The sequence below is a fragment of the Liolophura sinensis genome, chromosome 1 (genome assembly GCF_032854445.1).
Source record: "Liolophura sinensis isolate JHLJ2023 chromosome 1, CUHK_Ljap_v2, whole genome shotgun sequence".
In the NCBI taxonomy this organism is placed as follows: Eukaryota; Metazoa; Mollusca; class Polyplacophora; order Chitonida; family Chitonidae; genus Liolophura; species Liolophura sinensis.
Window position 1 is genome coordinate 92,253,715 of NC_088295.1, and position 14,806 is coordinate 92,268,520.

The window sequence follows — 14,806 nt, forward strand, 5'->3', positions numbered from 1 at the left end:
TGGCACATCATTACAGATTGACAGGAGAGGATAGGCGATGAACTAAGCTTACTTTGACAGGTGGGAGGAGAGCCTGACCAGGTGTTGCCCTGACCACAGACCAGGCGGGCCAGTCCCACCACTTCATACCCAGCCTCACACCTGATCTCCACCACGGTGCTGAACGTGGTGCCAGAGCCGTACAATATGAAGTAGCGACCATTAGTGATGGGAGGCAGGACAGGACAACTTGTAGCTGAGGAGAAAAGAATCAAAAACAAATTTACTCAAAGAAACACAGTGTTGGAAACAGAACATTTATACAAATAATATTGTCAGATTACAGAAGAAACAACTACTGACAAGATGTATATGTGGCCAGAAATGTCATGTACAGCTGGATACCAGGCACCACAGTGATGACAGATAGGTGATGAGATCTGAATCTATCAGGTCATATCTGACCACAAACACGGACTCACCTGTACAGCTGGGAGGAGAGCTCCAGGTACCATCACTCTGGCAGGTAATCAGACTTGAGCCTATAAGGTTATATCCAGGAGCGCACTGATATCTCACATTGTTCCCAGAGTAAAGGCCTCCATTAAAGATGATAAAACCATTAGTCACAGCCGGAATTTGCCCACAGAACACAGCTGAAATCAAACAAAACTACATCTTTAGTTAAACTGAACATAAACTCAGCCACTAAGGCTGAATTAATTAATAAAGTAGTATTCCAGAAATGTTCTAAAACTATTGAAAATATCAACACTGCTAATCAACAAAATAAATAGCGAATGATCGTCAGTACCTAGCCACTCATTTGGTGATGCCATTTTGCCATGTTATAGCTATCTAGAGTTACATCACAAAACCTAGGAGCTTTCCCACACCATCGGTATTAAACAAGATGTCAATGAGAAAATACAAACAGAAACACCTAATTCCCAACCAAAGAGTATCACTTCTGTCCCGATTTCAAAGGGCTAAGGCTTCTTTTAACCTGGCGCTTGGTCTGGGCACAAGCATCGTTTTTTAGCAGCCCTGCTTGTCCTCGACTTTGACCAGCATGGTGGCCTAGCTGGTTGTACCATCATCAAGGAATTTACTGAACATAGCAGGACCTTCTCATTTATAACAGACTCTTTCGTGCAGATTGCATATTTTCGTAATAAATCTGACTTTCCTACGGAAAAATAAGGCAAAGTCACAATATTTTCCTTCAAGCAATGACTCTCCCAAGGCAGTTTTCTCAGCCTCAGAAATTACTGCAGTCTCCTGCCCAACATGTACGCATTGTTACACGGGGCAGCCGTTCTCTCAGTTCCCTGCTTATACAAGTTTTGGTCCAAAATGCATCAGTTTAACACTTAAATTAAGAGCAAAATCCAATTTATTGCATTAATATCTGTTTACCCACTATAAGAAACCACACTGACAATCGAGAGCTTATGTTTATAAGGGCTTCTACAACGTGGCTACTCGGGGTAAATTGTCCGTCAATACCATATCCTCAATACTGAACTTCGTCTTCTCAGCTTTCAAAACTTAATAGAAATTTTTACTTATTTTTCTGTGATAATTGTGTCCTATATCCCTTTTTCTATGTATAAATAGTGGCAGACTTTATGTTCATTTTAAATTAAAATGAATAGAAAGGTCCATGACTTCATTACAGGCTAATCAATCATGGTCACTTATGAAAACCAGAAGTAGACTGAAAAATGGACATCAACTTACGGGCACACTCTGGAAAGGGAGTCAAGTCCCAGGTGCCTCCCAGAAGACAGGTGACGGTCACACTGGGCTGACCACGGTACTTTGCCTCTGTGAACACTGAGCCAGAAGAGCACTGCACTGTAATCACCACACCAAACCCAGCACCACCATTAGCAGGGGAGACCTGGATGTTCTTAGATCCTGTATCTATCTGGGGACAATCTGTAAACCAAGTCAAAATTAATGGTCAATACTTCTTTAAGAGCATAAAACACACCTATTATCAGTGTATGCAATGTGGCATTTCCCAGCAGGACTTCACATACATTTTATCAGCACAGTTTCCAGCAGGATCGTTATATGCAGTTAATCAGCACAGTCTCCAGCTAGTTCTTTATACACACTTTATCAGAGCAGTTTCCAGCAGTTTCTTCACACACGTTTTATCAGAGCAATTTCCAGCAGGTTATTTGTACACAGTTAATCAGACCAGTTTCCAGCAGGTTCTTTATACACACTTTATAAGAGCAGTTCCAGCAGGTTCTTCATATACAGTTTATCACACCAGTTTCCAGTAGATTCTTTACATACAGTTTAGCATAGCAGTTTCTAGCAGGTTCTTTATATACAGTTCATCAGAACAGTTTCCAGCTGAATTTTCATCATATTGGACATTAAACAATTGTTACATCTGTCTGATTTCCTGAATTAGGTCAGTACACCTCGTCCAACTTACCTGAGGAGAACCTGGCACTGAAGCCGACCCCGTTTCCCACGGCCCCTGTGATCATCCTGACATAGAACTGCCCCTGCTGTCCTGTCTGTGTGGTGAGGGCAGAACTAGGGAGGACCTGACCTGTGAACCCTAGCCCTGGGTGCTGAGCCTGTCCACGGTCACTAACACCACGGAACACCTGTGCAAACCACAAAATGATAACATAACACCTGGTGTGGTCAGTTATAATTCATGTGTATCTGGGTGAAGTATTGCCTCAGATATGCATGAAAAGAAGAAAGAACAATCATTCATGTATGTCCATAAAGAGACAAAAATTGACAAGTTAACATCAGACCATTAACTTACCTGCACAAAATCCTTGTCAGTTTCCATGTCAAAAGGGCTGATGAACTGCATCTTGAGTGGGCGTGGCAAGGGGTTGCTGATGTGCCAGGTACAGATGGTCTGACTAGGATAGGGGCGGCTGCTGTAACCTGGGCTTGCAATGACTCCAGACTCTTGATACAACACCATGTTACAACCTGCAATCATAGAGGTCAGTATGTAAATGGATTGTCATGATATGGACACAATCCAAAAGACTTGTACTACTGGTTTAAACACAACTAGATCACTCCAGGAACTCCCACAAATTAGTATCAGCAGTTCATTAACACATATAAAAGGGTCAAAAGCTGAACGTTTAAGTACATGTGTACATGTATCTCTGCTCAAATCAAACTCAGAATAGGCAATGTAAGACGCATGTTTGACACGCCTAATACTGAGGAATAATTTTTCAAAGAAAATGAACATGTATTATTCAAACCTTGTCTGTAGGATAAGAGAAATCCTCTTCCTGCGGTGACTGTTTCCGTGCGAATGTGAACAAGGATGATTCGTGAGGTGGAGATAACTGTCTGTTTCAGAGATGCAGCTGTAAACCGAGCGAGCAGTGGGTCCCTTGCCGAATCTCCGTCATAGATCATCACATAATCCTGGGGACCTACATCATTGTCCAACAGCTGATGGGGAAAACAGAAAAATTATTTACTCTGTACACTCTACTCACAAAGAAATGCCACAGCTGGGAACACTACATGTGCGTATGGAATACCATATGAATGCTTCCGGATATGTGAAAATAACAACTAAATACTACACAATCAAACCATGACAGCTAAGTTTTGTGCTTAATGATGTGTCAAGGTAAAAAAACATGAACACGTATGACATTAGGTTGAATATAAGGAAATGTTTTTCTTTGCATCTATACAGAGACAGATTGGTGCCAATTCACCTGACAGAGCCATGCATGTATGACAGTAGTGTAAAGTTACAAAGGGGGCTTGCCTCCACAGAGATGACAAATTCAGACTCTGCCTCAATGGTATAGATGACCCAAAGGCCACCTGGTAACTGTATGGGGTAGAAAGGGGTGCCGACTTGACGACTCGTGGACACAGCCACTAATGCCCCTCCGGAGTTAGGTAGCTGAGACAAAGCTGCAATTGTAAAGTTACAGGTAACTGAGAATAATACTTGAATATAGCAATATGTTAAGTATTCATTCCTGAGAACCCAAGAACTGACTCATTTGAAGTCATTTACAGCCGATCATTTAACGCCATCTCTATACTCACACATGAATGTATAACTGTTTCTTGAGAGATGGTCATGAGATGGACAGAGTAATAACATCACATATGGCCACTTGATTTCTATGCATCTGTATACACTTGCTTGTTACTGGCACCATCATGGGCCATATTTGCCACTAATTTGCCACTATTTCACAATTCCAGTCATTCACTGTTTAACACGTGCTTTTGCTCTATACAGAAGGGTTTGTTTTATGCAGGGGTAACATTTTAACTGTTGTGTACTAAAACAGATGTAACCTTTATTCTATGGATACTAAGTTATATATGTCTGGAATAAAGGCATTGTTATTATAATATTATTATTATTTATGGTTTATGGTATGTGTAAATGTATCAGGAGTTAGATATGCCCATGTGTACATATATGCGTCATTTGACAAGGGCAGAGGGACAAGACTTACGCTCATCCCCAATCTGGCCGGGGCACCGCTTGACATATACATCATAACTGATGTCCTCAATGGGCATGGTGAGTTGGTCTGCCAGAGTGCAGCGTCTGCTGGAAGGCTGGTACGTGAACAGTGCACAGGCCTGGTTCAGACACAGTGACTCACAGTAAGACACCCCCTGAGTGGTATCGAGGGACAGGGTCTGCTGTACACCACGAGGGAAGTTAGAGGCTTTGTGGCCAGCCAGCTTCATCATACCACAGGTGAAGCCTGGAGAACCACATACACATAGTTCACATTAAAAAAAAAATAGTCCAAAAATAAAAGGCCAAGTGTACGTAGGTATTATGTGAAACTTACTGATAGTCATACAAAGATATGCATATATTACTCTGCTTTGGATCTATTAGCAGGACTGTAAACTTGCTGATATATGAATTACCCACTGCAACTGACAGACTAAAGTAAGAGACATTAGGGCAGGTATTTTTTTTACACAAAGTGTCCACAAAGTCTTCAACATAAACTGTGAGTTAAATAAAAAGACAGCACATATTTCAGTAAAACCCATTCACCATAAGTATGGCTGATCTAACTCATTAGCTTACTTGTTGACCAGGTGGCCGAAAAACCTGGAGCAGAAACAGACTCGTCAGTTTTAAAACGAATGATCATGAGGTTGTTAGAACTGACAAATGTCTGTGATGTGTCCACATTCCTGCCAGACAGGAGGGCTAAGCGTGAGGTCGTGGACAAAGTTTGGCCCCCCACACGAATCTCCACCACATCCACATCTTCCTCTGTGTTGAAGCTGGAGAACTGAAACAAGTCATTGACCTGTCAGCACAGAAACAGAAACCTGGTCCTATGTTTGTGAATGATGTTATATGACAGATAAACTGTCTGACTACTCCACAGCTTTCTCACCTAGTAAGGCAATAAGCCAGCATGCAAGACTCCAAGCTATATGAGAGAAGGTACCTTGAGTTCTATCCTGGATCCCACCGGTCCCACCAGAGTCCACTGACAGGTTCTGCTGTTGTCATACTGGTTAGGGAATTTGGGAGACTCTATGTCCACACCTGTGTCCTCCACTACATAGCTACAGTCCTGACCACCTGTCAAATACACATAGTTAGGGTAACACAATCCCAGCACACAGGCAATCAGTCTAACACTGTAACACTCTGACTTAAAATACAGGTTCTGGAGCCCTATTTTATTATTTAGCATTGTCTGAATAAAATAATTTAGCCAATAAATAAGTGAAAGGATGGCGTTTTTATCCAAGTCCAGCGATATGAACGATTATTTACATTGCAGGTATTTTTTCTTAAAGCACTAAGGGTTCACCATGCATTAGCATCACTCTAACTACGTAATATGATTTATTTATTCATTCAAAATCATTAATGTTTCCAGCTGTAGCCTCCTAAATAATACTATTTCACAGATACGACAGCATTCAATATTATGGGTTGAAGAAACGAGGAAAAGCTTGAAAAAAGCCAACAAACTGTGACAGGTCACTGATGAACATCTTGACATAAAGCAAACACGAATGAAACTGTAACCGACTCAGTAGCTAATCTATTTATCTATTTGTTCTCCTCCTAAGGTACTTAGGCCTACTTACAGTTTGCTTCATCAGAACCATCTCCACAATTATCAACTCCATTACACACATCATCTGTAGAAATGCAGCGACCTGACAGAACACACTGGAAATTGCCTGTAATAAAAATAAAATATTAAACACAGTAATACATGACAATTAACAACAACGCAGCAAGCTATCATTGTACATAAGCATATCAGAACAGCTTAAACAGTAATTAACATTTCCTGTAATTGTAAGGTAATGTTCATGTACGTGCCCACTACTAATTACTCAGCACAAAAACAAAAGAAACTACATGTATATCCTGCAGCTTACATTTATTCATTTTGATCGACTCAGTATGCTATGATACTTTAAAATTCTGACATTCATACAAATTAAGTGTTATAACACAAGTTATATCACAAGCGGCAGAAACGGGAGGAGGTGTGTATGTGGGGTGGGGGGGGGGGGGCTGAAATTAAAGTGAGGGAGCTGACCCACCTCCACCCCCCATAAAAATGTTGTTTTTTTTTTCTACAGGCCAAATGATCGGCTGCGAGGTTTGAATTCTAATTCTAACTAATTTCAGCAAGCAAATTCAAAATGGTACATATGTTCATGTCAGACATTGGTACAGGCATACGGATAGTGAGATCTGGGATCCGAATAATACTGCCCTGTCTGCGAGATCGAGTTTCCATGGGAACATATGGCATATAGACGAACACGATTATCATTTAATTTGGATACTTTCCATTTCAGTTCAAAGGGACAACTGTTCACATACAGACATATTTTAAACGTTGTAACTTATTATATTTACCTTGTGGACACGCCGAAATTTCACAGGCATACGGTTTTGGAAGGGAGCACTGGTCGAAGTACCAGAGAGTGCGAGATGTCGTCCACTCCGCGTACACGCACTCGCCGGCCGTCACATCCGGGTTACCGTAACCCCAATGACCGAAGTAGGCCATTTCCGGCCTTCCGTCACTCCATTGCCCATCCACCGAGCTGCCCGTGACAGGCGCGAAGCCCCGTCTGTTATATCCTAGAAAGATAAAAATATTACTGTAGCACCTTTCAATTAGAAATCGTAATCAGTTGTTCGTGTTTCAACAACAATTACGGACTGTCCTTCCCTTGTTTTTCTTTTTTGGTTAAATTAATTGGTACCCGTACTGCAACGATGATCCATAATTTTTCATGGCTATATTGGTTAGCTGTGCATTAACTCTAGCCAGAAGTACACTTAAATAGTGGATACGCCAGTAGAATACCGTATTGATACAATGTAGCTAAAACCCTCAGACTTTCACTTTTAACTCTATACGTTATATATAGGCGTAGGCCTAATAGGCCTATAACATCAAGCTTTTTTCTACTCATAAGGTTAATTCCACAGACGCGATCCATATATTTCATACAATGCCCTGTGTTAATTCAGAGCTCAACTTTATTAAAAGTTGTTGATGTTGATTACTTTCAAGTTTCTGTATATATGTACTCTACCGGTATGTGTCTCTGGACCTGTTCATAAGGGACATATCTGCTTTAAGCTCACGCTCAAAAGGTTTTCACTAATAGGCCTACGAAGGCGTGGTCAGTTAATTTCACAGGTGGAAGAAACCCGCGTGTATTCCACCGACCTCACCATAAGCTCCTTATGAACCTTCCCACTAGTCGCATTACATGTAGGAACATATGCCTATCTTCTTAATGATATACACATTTACATGTCACACGAGGGGAAGCTCGCCATTATCATTTAATGTAATGTGACAGTTTGTCTTCAGCAAATGTTAGACTGCAAACGGCCCTAGAGCGCTGCGTTGTTGACCACGTATTGTCTCCAGAACAGAGCAGATAACAACGGTCTAGATACTGGACTATATTACAAGTGAGATTAGGGGATCCACTAATGCTCTTTCCCTTTGGATTGAGCCCGCACCACGATCGTGTCCTAACCTCCCCACCACATCCCAAACTGACGTGACATCTTATCACCTGAGATGGCATGTATACATAGTTTTCCTGCAGCTAGTTTGGGTCAGGATGAAGAATTAAACTGATTATCCTGTACATGTACTAAAAAATATAATTACCAATCCAGAATTGCCTGATGGAGGCGGTTGCGGCCAGTCCTCCGATGTAGTTATTCTGTCCGTACGGTGCAGGCTCCACCAGCTTCCCGCCATTGCTAAACACAAACACATATAACAGATGTTAGGTGCTAATAAGATCTGTGTCATTATGAGCATCAGAATCATCTCTAACCCTGTCAACCGAAGAAGAACATTACAGATTCATAATACCAGTTTAGAAGTAGATATATTTCCCGACAGAGCCATTAAAACCACCTCACACAGAAAAATATCGATGTGATATATAAGGATTGTACCATGTATAACCTACGGTCATTCAGTCCAGTCATATACACTCCGTGTAGGCAATGATATCAGGCAGAACATTTCAACATTCCAGGTATATCCAGTCAGAATACACTATAGTCTGGTAAAATACGAAATACATGTACATGAACAGTGCAGTTGTCATAATCACATGCTGATTGACGGTGTACGGCTGAGAAGTATGTGGATATATTGATACTCAAACTCATGAAAAGCTTTCTACCCCTATATATGATATAACTAGTATAATACAAGTACTTCCAGGAACCGATGTGGCAGTATTTCACACTACGATTGCCTCCAGAAACCGGTTTTGCAGTATTTAACACTTCCAGGAACCAGTTTTGCAGTATTTAATGACCAGGTTGGCTCCAGGAACCAGTTTTGCAGTATTAAACACTTCCAGGAAACACTTTTGCAGCATTTAACATGACCAGGTTGGCTCAGGAACAAGTTTTGTAGTATTTAACACTATCAGTTTGGCTCAAGGGACCAGATTTGCAGTATTTAACACTTCCATGAACCGGTTTTGCAGTATTTAACATCACCAGATTTGCTCCAGAAACACGTCTTGCAGTACTTAACACTACTAAAGTCTGCATGTGCTGTTATGTTTGAGCAACTTTATTGACATTAAAGTTAAGAATTGCATGTTGGCCTACACACTGACACTATAATATTAACGCTAGTTTTTTACATGAAGAAGTTGTGAACAGCCATTAAGCCTGCCATATAAATAATGTTGAAACTGGAATCTGTTTCTAGCTGAGGATACAATGGCGTTAACCAGCGATAAGCCGTCCGTGCATTACGGAAATCAATGCAATCTCATCAAGGTGACATGTTCGTGGCTGATCGAGCAGCCGCTAATTTGACGTAATTTGTGATGGAAAGGCTGTGTAGAATAACCACAGTGACGGCTTCGATCCAATGGTCAAGACAGACAACAATATTGGGCATGAACCATAACATGATTCTAGTAACAATGGATGCTCCTAAACAGACGTGTGTGTGACGGCAGTCGTCCTTCTTTGGGACCATCATGTGTGTGAGCCACTGTGGACGATCACATCAGCTGTGCCCAGATTCCTGTCTGTCAACGATCTTGTTCTCCGGGTCAATGAGGCTGTCACAGACAAAGCCATCGTCTTAGAACGTTATACGCTCTCATTACCAACCATACTGCCACCCGTATAATCTTGATGCACCAAACGTGTTTATACAACCACATGCACAACTAACATTTGGTCGCTATATTGATTTATGAGTAGATGCCGGTTGGTCTTCAAGAGGAGCGAGTCGAGGGACAGTTGTATAACGCCTTGACGGCTTCACATAAGACACAGTGATGTCAGATATTCAATAACTGAAGGAGGCTTGTAGCGGACATGCACCTAGAGAGTGCAATATGGCTGTGGTGATATCGACTGATGTTGGCGGTCCGTGTAAATGGACTGCTGATGTAGACTGATAACAAGTTTATCAATGGAAGTGGGCCCTCCAACACATTCTTCTACACACGTACAAGCGACATATGCAAACATAGACTGTCCGTCAGTATAAGTAATCATAGGTATCTTGTAATCAGCTTGTCGCGTGTTCTAATCCACCTCTAGTTGTTTCAGCAGCGGTTTTAAGTCAAGAGGTTTGTCAGGTACCTGGCGAAGGTCGGTAGTTTACCTCTCAAGAGGTTTGTCAGGTACCTGGCGAAGGTCGGTAGTTTACCTCTCAAGAGGTTTGTCAGGTACCTGGCGAAGGTCTATAGTTTACCTCTCAAGAGGTTTGTCAGGTACCTGGCGAAGGTCGGTAGTTTACCTCTCAAGAGGTTTGTCCGGTACCTTGCGTAGGTCTATAGTTTACCTCTCAAGAGGTTTGTCAGGTATCAACGTGGCGAAGGTCGATAGTTTACCTCTCAAGAGGTTTCTCAGGTACCTGGTGAAGGTCGGTAGTTTACCTCTCAAGAGGTTTGTCAGGCATCAACGTGGCGAAGGTCGGTAGTTTACCTCTCAAGAGGTTTGTCAGGTATCAACGTGGCGAAGGTCGGAAGTTTATCTCCGGCACTCCCGTTTCCTTCACCCATAAACCTGGCCGCAGTCATATATGTGAACAATTCTTCAGCACGTCGTTAGACAACAATCAACACACAATGTAAGCAGACTAAATTGTAATGGAGATTGCCTGTTCTTACCGATAACATGTGGTGTTGGCCACCTCCCAGGGGACGGATTCACTGATTACGAGGAAACATTTCCCGCTAGGGTGTTTGTACCAGCCTGTAGGGACACAAATTCACAACATTACAACTCATCACCCATGACATTTTTACAGCAATATATTGCATTTCCTTTGAACATGAAATTCAGAAACGAAGAAAAACAATAAGTTGTACACCAACAGATTAATATTTCTTGTCTTTTAATAACTCGCAGAAGATAATTCCATAAAATGGTGCTCTCTACATTGAAATCATACAAAGAAGAGGGAAACATCATCACATTACATTTTTTTTCTGCTGTTCTAGGGGAAAGTGTTCACGAGAGTGACGAACAATTTATGAACAGCAAGCACAGTTTCTAATAAATATTTTTGACCTGTATGCAGACCCTCTCTGACCCTCTCTTACGTGAAAGGATTCGTGATTTTCTTACCTTCGGGGCATATCAAGTTATTGCTTTGGGCGATCTGAAATGCAACATTAGAGAGCATTACACAACATTACAATCTACAGCTCAAGTTAATATCTGTGGGCGTGACAAAGGAAACGACATGTTGTGTTCTGATCTAATGCATGGACGCTCAATCGGGGCTCGCGTGAAAAAAAAAATAAAACAAAAACGGATTTTCAGTGTTTACGATAAGAGGTATAGGTTCAGTTTTGATACACCAAAGAGTCGAGTGTATGGTGTGTATATATCTTGCCTTATAGCATTTGTTAGAAACTGTGTGTTATGAGACGATTTCAATCAACATCACAAGTTATTACTCCAAAAATGGTGTACCAAGGTTACGCCATCAAACAGTTTTACAATAACTATAATTATATTGTGAGTAAATATGGACAGTGCGTCCAGAATCTTTGGCACTCTGCTTCATGGTCGTGTCTAATTCCACTTAACCCGGGTCAAGGGGCAGTGTACTCGTGTTGAACCAGATCACCACGTTGGATATATAAAAAGTTCCAGTCAAAACGCAGCTGAGACACATATTTTATTGCCGACAACATATATAGCATGGTACATGTTTTGAAAACTGATTTCACTCTTTCTTCTTTGTCATTCCTTGTGATTTCATTCGTTCTTCTTTGTCATTCCTTGTGATTTCACTCGTTCTTCTTCGTCATTCTTTGTGATTTCACTCGTTCTTCTTTGTCATTCCTTGCCTCTTTCCAACATCACTAAAAGCCATCGTTGAGTGTTTCTCTTAGCACGATCCCGTCCTAATTTTGTACTTTACATACTCCCTTAAATAATTCTTTGGTGGTTTGTGTTAAACGTCGTTTGGGGAAATGGCCAGGCGATTATTGACCTGGGACGTTCATGTTGGTTGACGACTGGTTTCGACGCATATATTAAACGTCGTTTTGGGTATTGGCCCAATGCATAGATTGAACAAATTTTTTCAGTCAAAAAAAAAAGTTCATGAATTTTCTTTTCTCTAAACATCTCCATATGTAAGCCTAAACAGATGTACGTAAGTTAACATTATGGCATATTCATCGCATGAAGAAAATTATTTCTTTATTATTTTAGTCCAGTGGTCAAGCATTTAAGCTATACACCATGCATTTAATAGAGCAATATGTTGTTCTCCAGATTTTGACATTTCGTATGAAAGAGATCATTAATTATTGTCAGATTTGGTCAAGACAAGTCACGATGTTTAGTTTTGAATATCTGTGTGAACCCTGGTTAATATATCTCAGAGGTCGGTCATCCAAAAATGAGATATGTCTTTATAAATTACTCTACTTTCAATCAGAGTGCAGTACATGGCACCAACCACCAAAAAGTGGACTGGTCATCCGATATGTGGTTTGTCTGCCATATGTAGTTTTGGATTTTGGTTTGGTTTCCTCACCTTGGCATTTGGCATGTGTCACGGAAAGACGACCAGTTACTGTCAAGCGTAACCATAGACATTGGTTCATAACCTGGTATACTTTCATGTTAACTGATTCAACTGCCATTCTACATTTAATCTGGACTGACACAGTTGCCGTGTGCTTATATACACGTGGTTGTAATGGGGATGACAAATAATGAACAGGTGTAATATTCAGCTTCATTCAGTGTGTTGCCATGAGGCGTGGGTCATTACACAGTGTGAGTAACTAGATGGGAGGTGTTACATGTGTAGGTCGACTTGACAAGATCCAGTCTGGTGTTACTGAAGCCCATTTGGAACAAGAATAAGCGGGTAACTTATATTACACAGAGACAAGGTCTGTAATCTTTCTTTATGTACGTCTTTACCTTTGTCTTGCGCTAACGTCCCCGAGTGAAAAAGCTGCCATATCAGTTATCATATATGGTTTGTTTAATTGACATAAAAATGTACTATACTGTCGTCAGTGAAATTTACTTTGTCGCGGTGTAAAACATCAATCGAATAAATAGATAAATACATAACTTAAGAATGGTCACGAAATATACACCAGGCATGTCGTACATACCATCTGTCTATATTATATATCGGATCGGTGGCTTATAAGTCTATAACGGTTAGATCTGATAGACTGGGGTTTGTAGGTGACTGTAGTATTTAAAATTAGCACCCACAGGAAGAGAGTGTTTGTTTTGCCAATGCCACCGTAAGTAAATACACGAAACCATGCAAGCTATATAATGGTTGATGGGAAAGGTTTACTTTGGAGGTTAAGGGTGTAGAGTGCTCTGGAAATGTGAAAACACTGCCGTGTATAAGAAATGTCATGACAGGCCGAGATACTGGCCACGTACGTGTACAGTTAACATTATTCACCTGTAGACATAAATACACAGAGAATGGACGTATTTGCACCATGCCTCGAGATTAGAGTTTCACCAAGCTTTTGCGTGTTTTGCGCGATCTGTACACTTCGTACATGCATGTTTCCGTTATATATAAACGTCTACGCTATAAAGAGCAAAATACTTTTATGTTGCATTGTAAAATTAGTAACGAGTAGAATTACACCCGCTGAAGCTGAGACTGAAAAGAAGTGAACTTACATAAGCAGACAAATTTGATTGTTTTCATGATATACTTAAGAAGATAAAATAATGTCAAAAGTGCACAAACTACGTTTCACATTTTGTGAAGTTGGACTAACAAATACCCTGGGTAATGGTAACTAGTAGAGTTCTACTAGGTAGTAGGTGTGTAAAAGGTAGTTTTGTTCGCAATATTTGAATGTAATCTATAAAATATTAACTCGTTGACCCGCTTTGATGATCATTAATAGGCATGTGGGGTTTCCACACTTCCACATTCAACAGCGTATGTGCGTTGTTCTTGTCATGAATATTGAAACAGCCCATTTACCTTATTTTTTCTCTGAACAAAATACCTTTCATACCCATAAAGTATAATGCCACGCTTTAAAGGTTAATTTAAAAGATAAAAATGGGAGGGCTTAGTTTGATTTCATGCGTCTGAAAAAGTCTTCTCAGTATAGATTCCAGGTACACTTTGTGTGTTTTTCCCCGCACATTGACAATAGACAGATCGATACTGTTTAAAGCATGCCATGATGGATGTTCAGTACACTGTTTACTCAGATCATTCAGACAAGAGCATGGTCACGTTACTGTCGGAATAGCGATGACTCTCCGAATTTATGTTTGATTAAACTGAAGGAAAATTTTCAAATAAATCAGTCTCTTGATTCTCCGTGTTTTTTTTTTAACTTAAAACGGGCATTTGGCATTGAAATGGGGGGATTGATATGTTCATTGTTGTGGACAAAAATCTGAAGATAAATCAACAGTCTTTTGAATTTCAATAGTTTTCAACGATAAGTTGGACATCTGAGTTTGAAATACCCCTTTCCAAATAACAACCCATCAACACAGAACAGATACACCGTATACAGACATTATACTGGCCGAGATATACAGGCAGAGTGGAACCAAACCCGGGAATACATCTGACTTGTCGGCTGGCTGTTTAATTGGGTGGGGATATAGAATGATCGGGAGTAGATGCTGGTGTGGGTGGGGTATAATTGTATCCGCCACAGTTTGGATTTAACAAACAAGCATGGAACACACAGAATGACAATCACCTGGAGATTGGTGCACAAAAGAGAAATTATTGTAAATCCATTGGCTTGCCGGGAT

General features: G+C 40.7%; 1 protein-coding gene across 1 annotated transcript in view; it reads right to left on the bottom strand.

Annotated features, from left to right (window-relative positions):
- The window catches only part of LOC135465672 (uncharacterized), a 56,939-nt gene that overhangs the window by 40,554 nt on the left and 1,579 nt on the right, over nt 1-14,806 (bottom strand). Inside the window, exons 3-17 of the mRNA XM_064742981.1 lie at nt 11,135-11,168; nt 10,675-10,759; nt 8,181-8,275; nt 6,899-7,126; nt 6,109-6,204; nt 5,454-5,590; nt 5,081-5,291; nt 4,485-4,742; nt 3,773-3,924; nt 3,249-3,444; nt 2,786-2,961; nt 2,438-2,615; nt 1,723-1,923; nt 462-635; nt 53-235 (exon numbers count right to left, since the gene is read on the bottom strand). Of these exons, the coding sequence (XP_064599051.1) occupies nt 53-235; nt 462-635; nt 1,723-1,923; nt 2,438-2,615; nt 2,786-2,961; nt 3,249-3,444; nt 3,773-3,924; nt 4,485-4,742; nt 5,081-5,291; nt 5,454-5,590; nt 6,109-6,204; nt 6,899-7,126; nt 8,181-8,275; nt 10,675-10,759; nt 11,135-11,168 (2,404 nt within the window). The remainder of the gene's footprint in view (nt 1-52; nt 236-461; nt 636-1,722; nt 1,924-2,437; nt 2,616-2,785; nt 2,962-3,248; nt 3,445-3,772; nt 3,925-4,484; nt 4,743-5,080; nt 5,292-5,453; nt 5,591-6,108; nt 6,205-6,898; nt 7,127-8,180; nt 8,276-10,674; nt 10,760-11,134; nt 11,169-14,806) is intronic.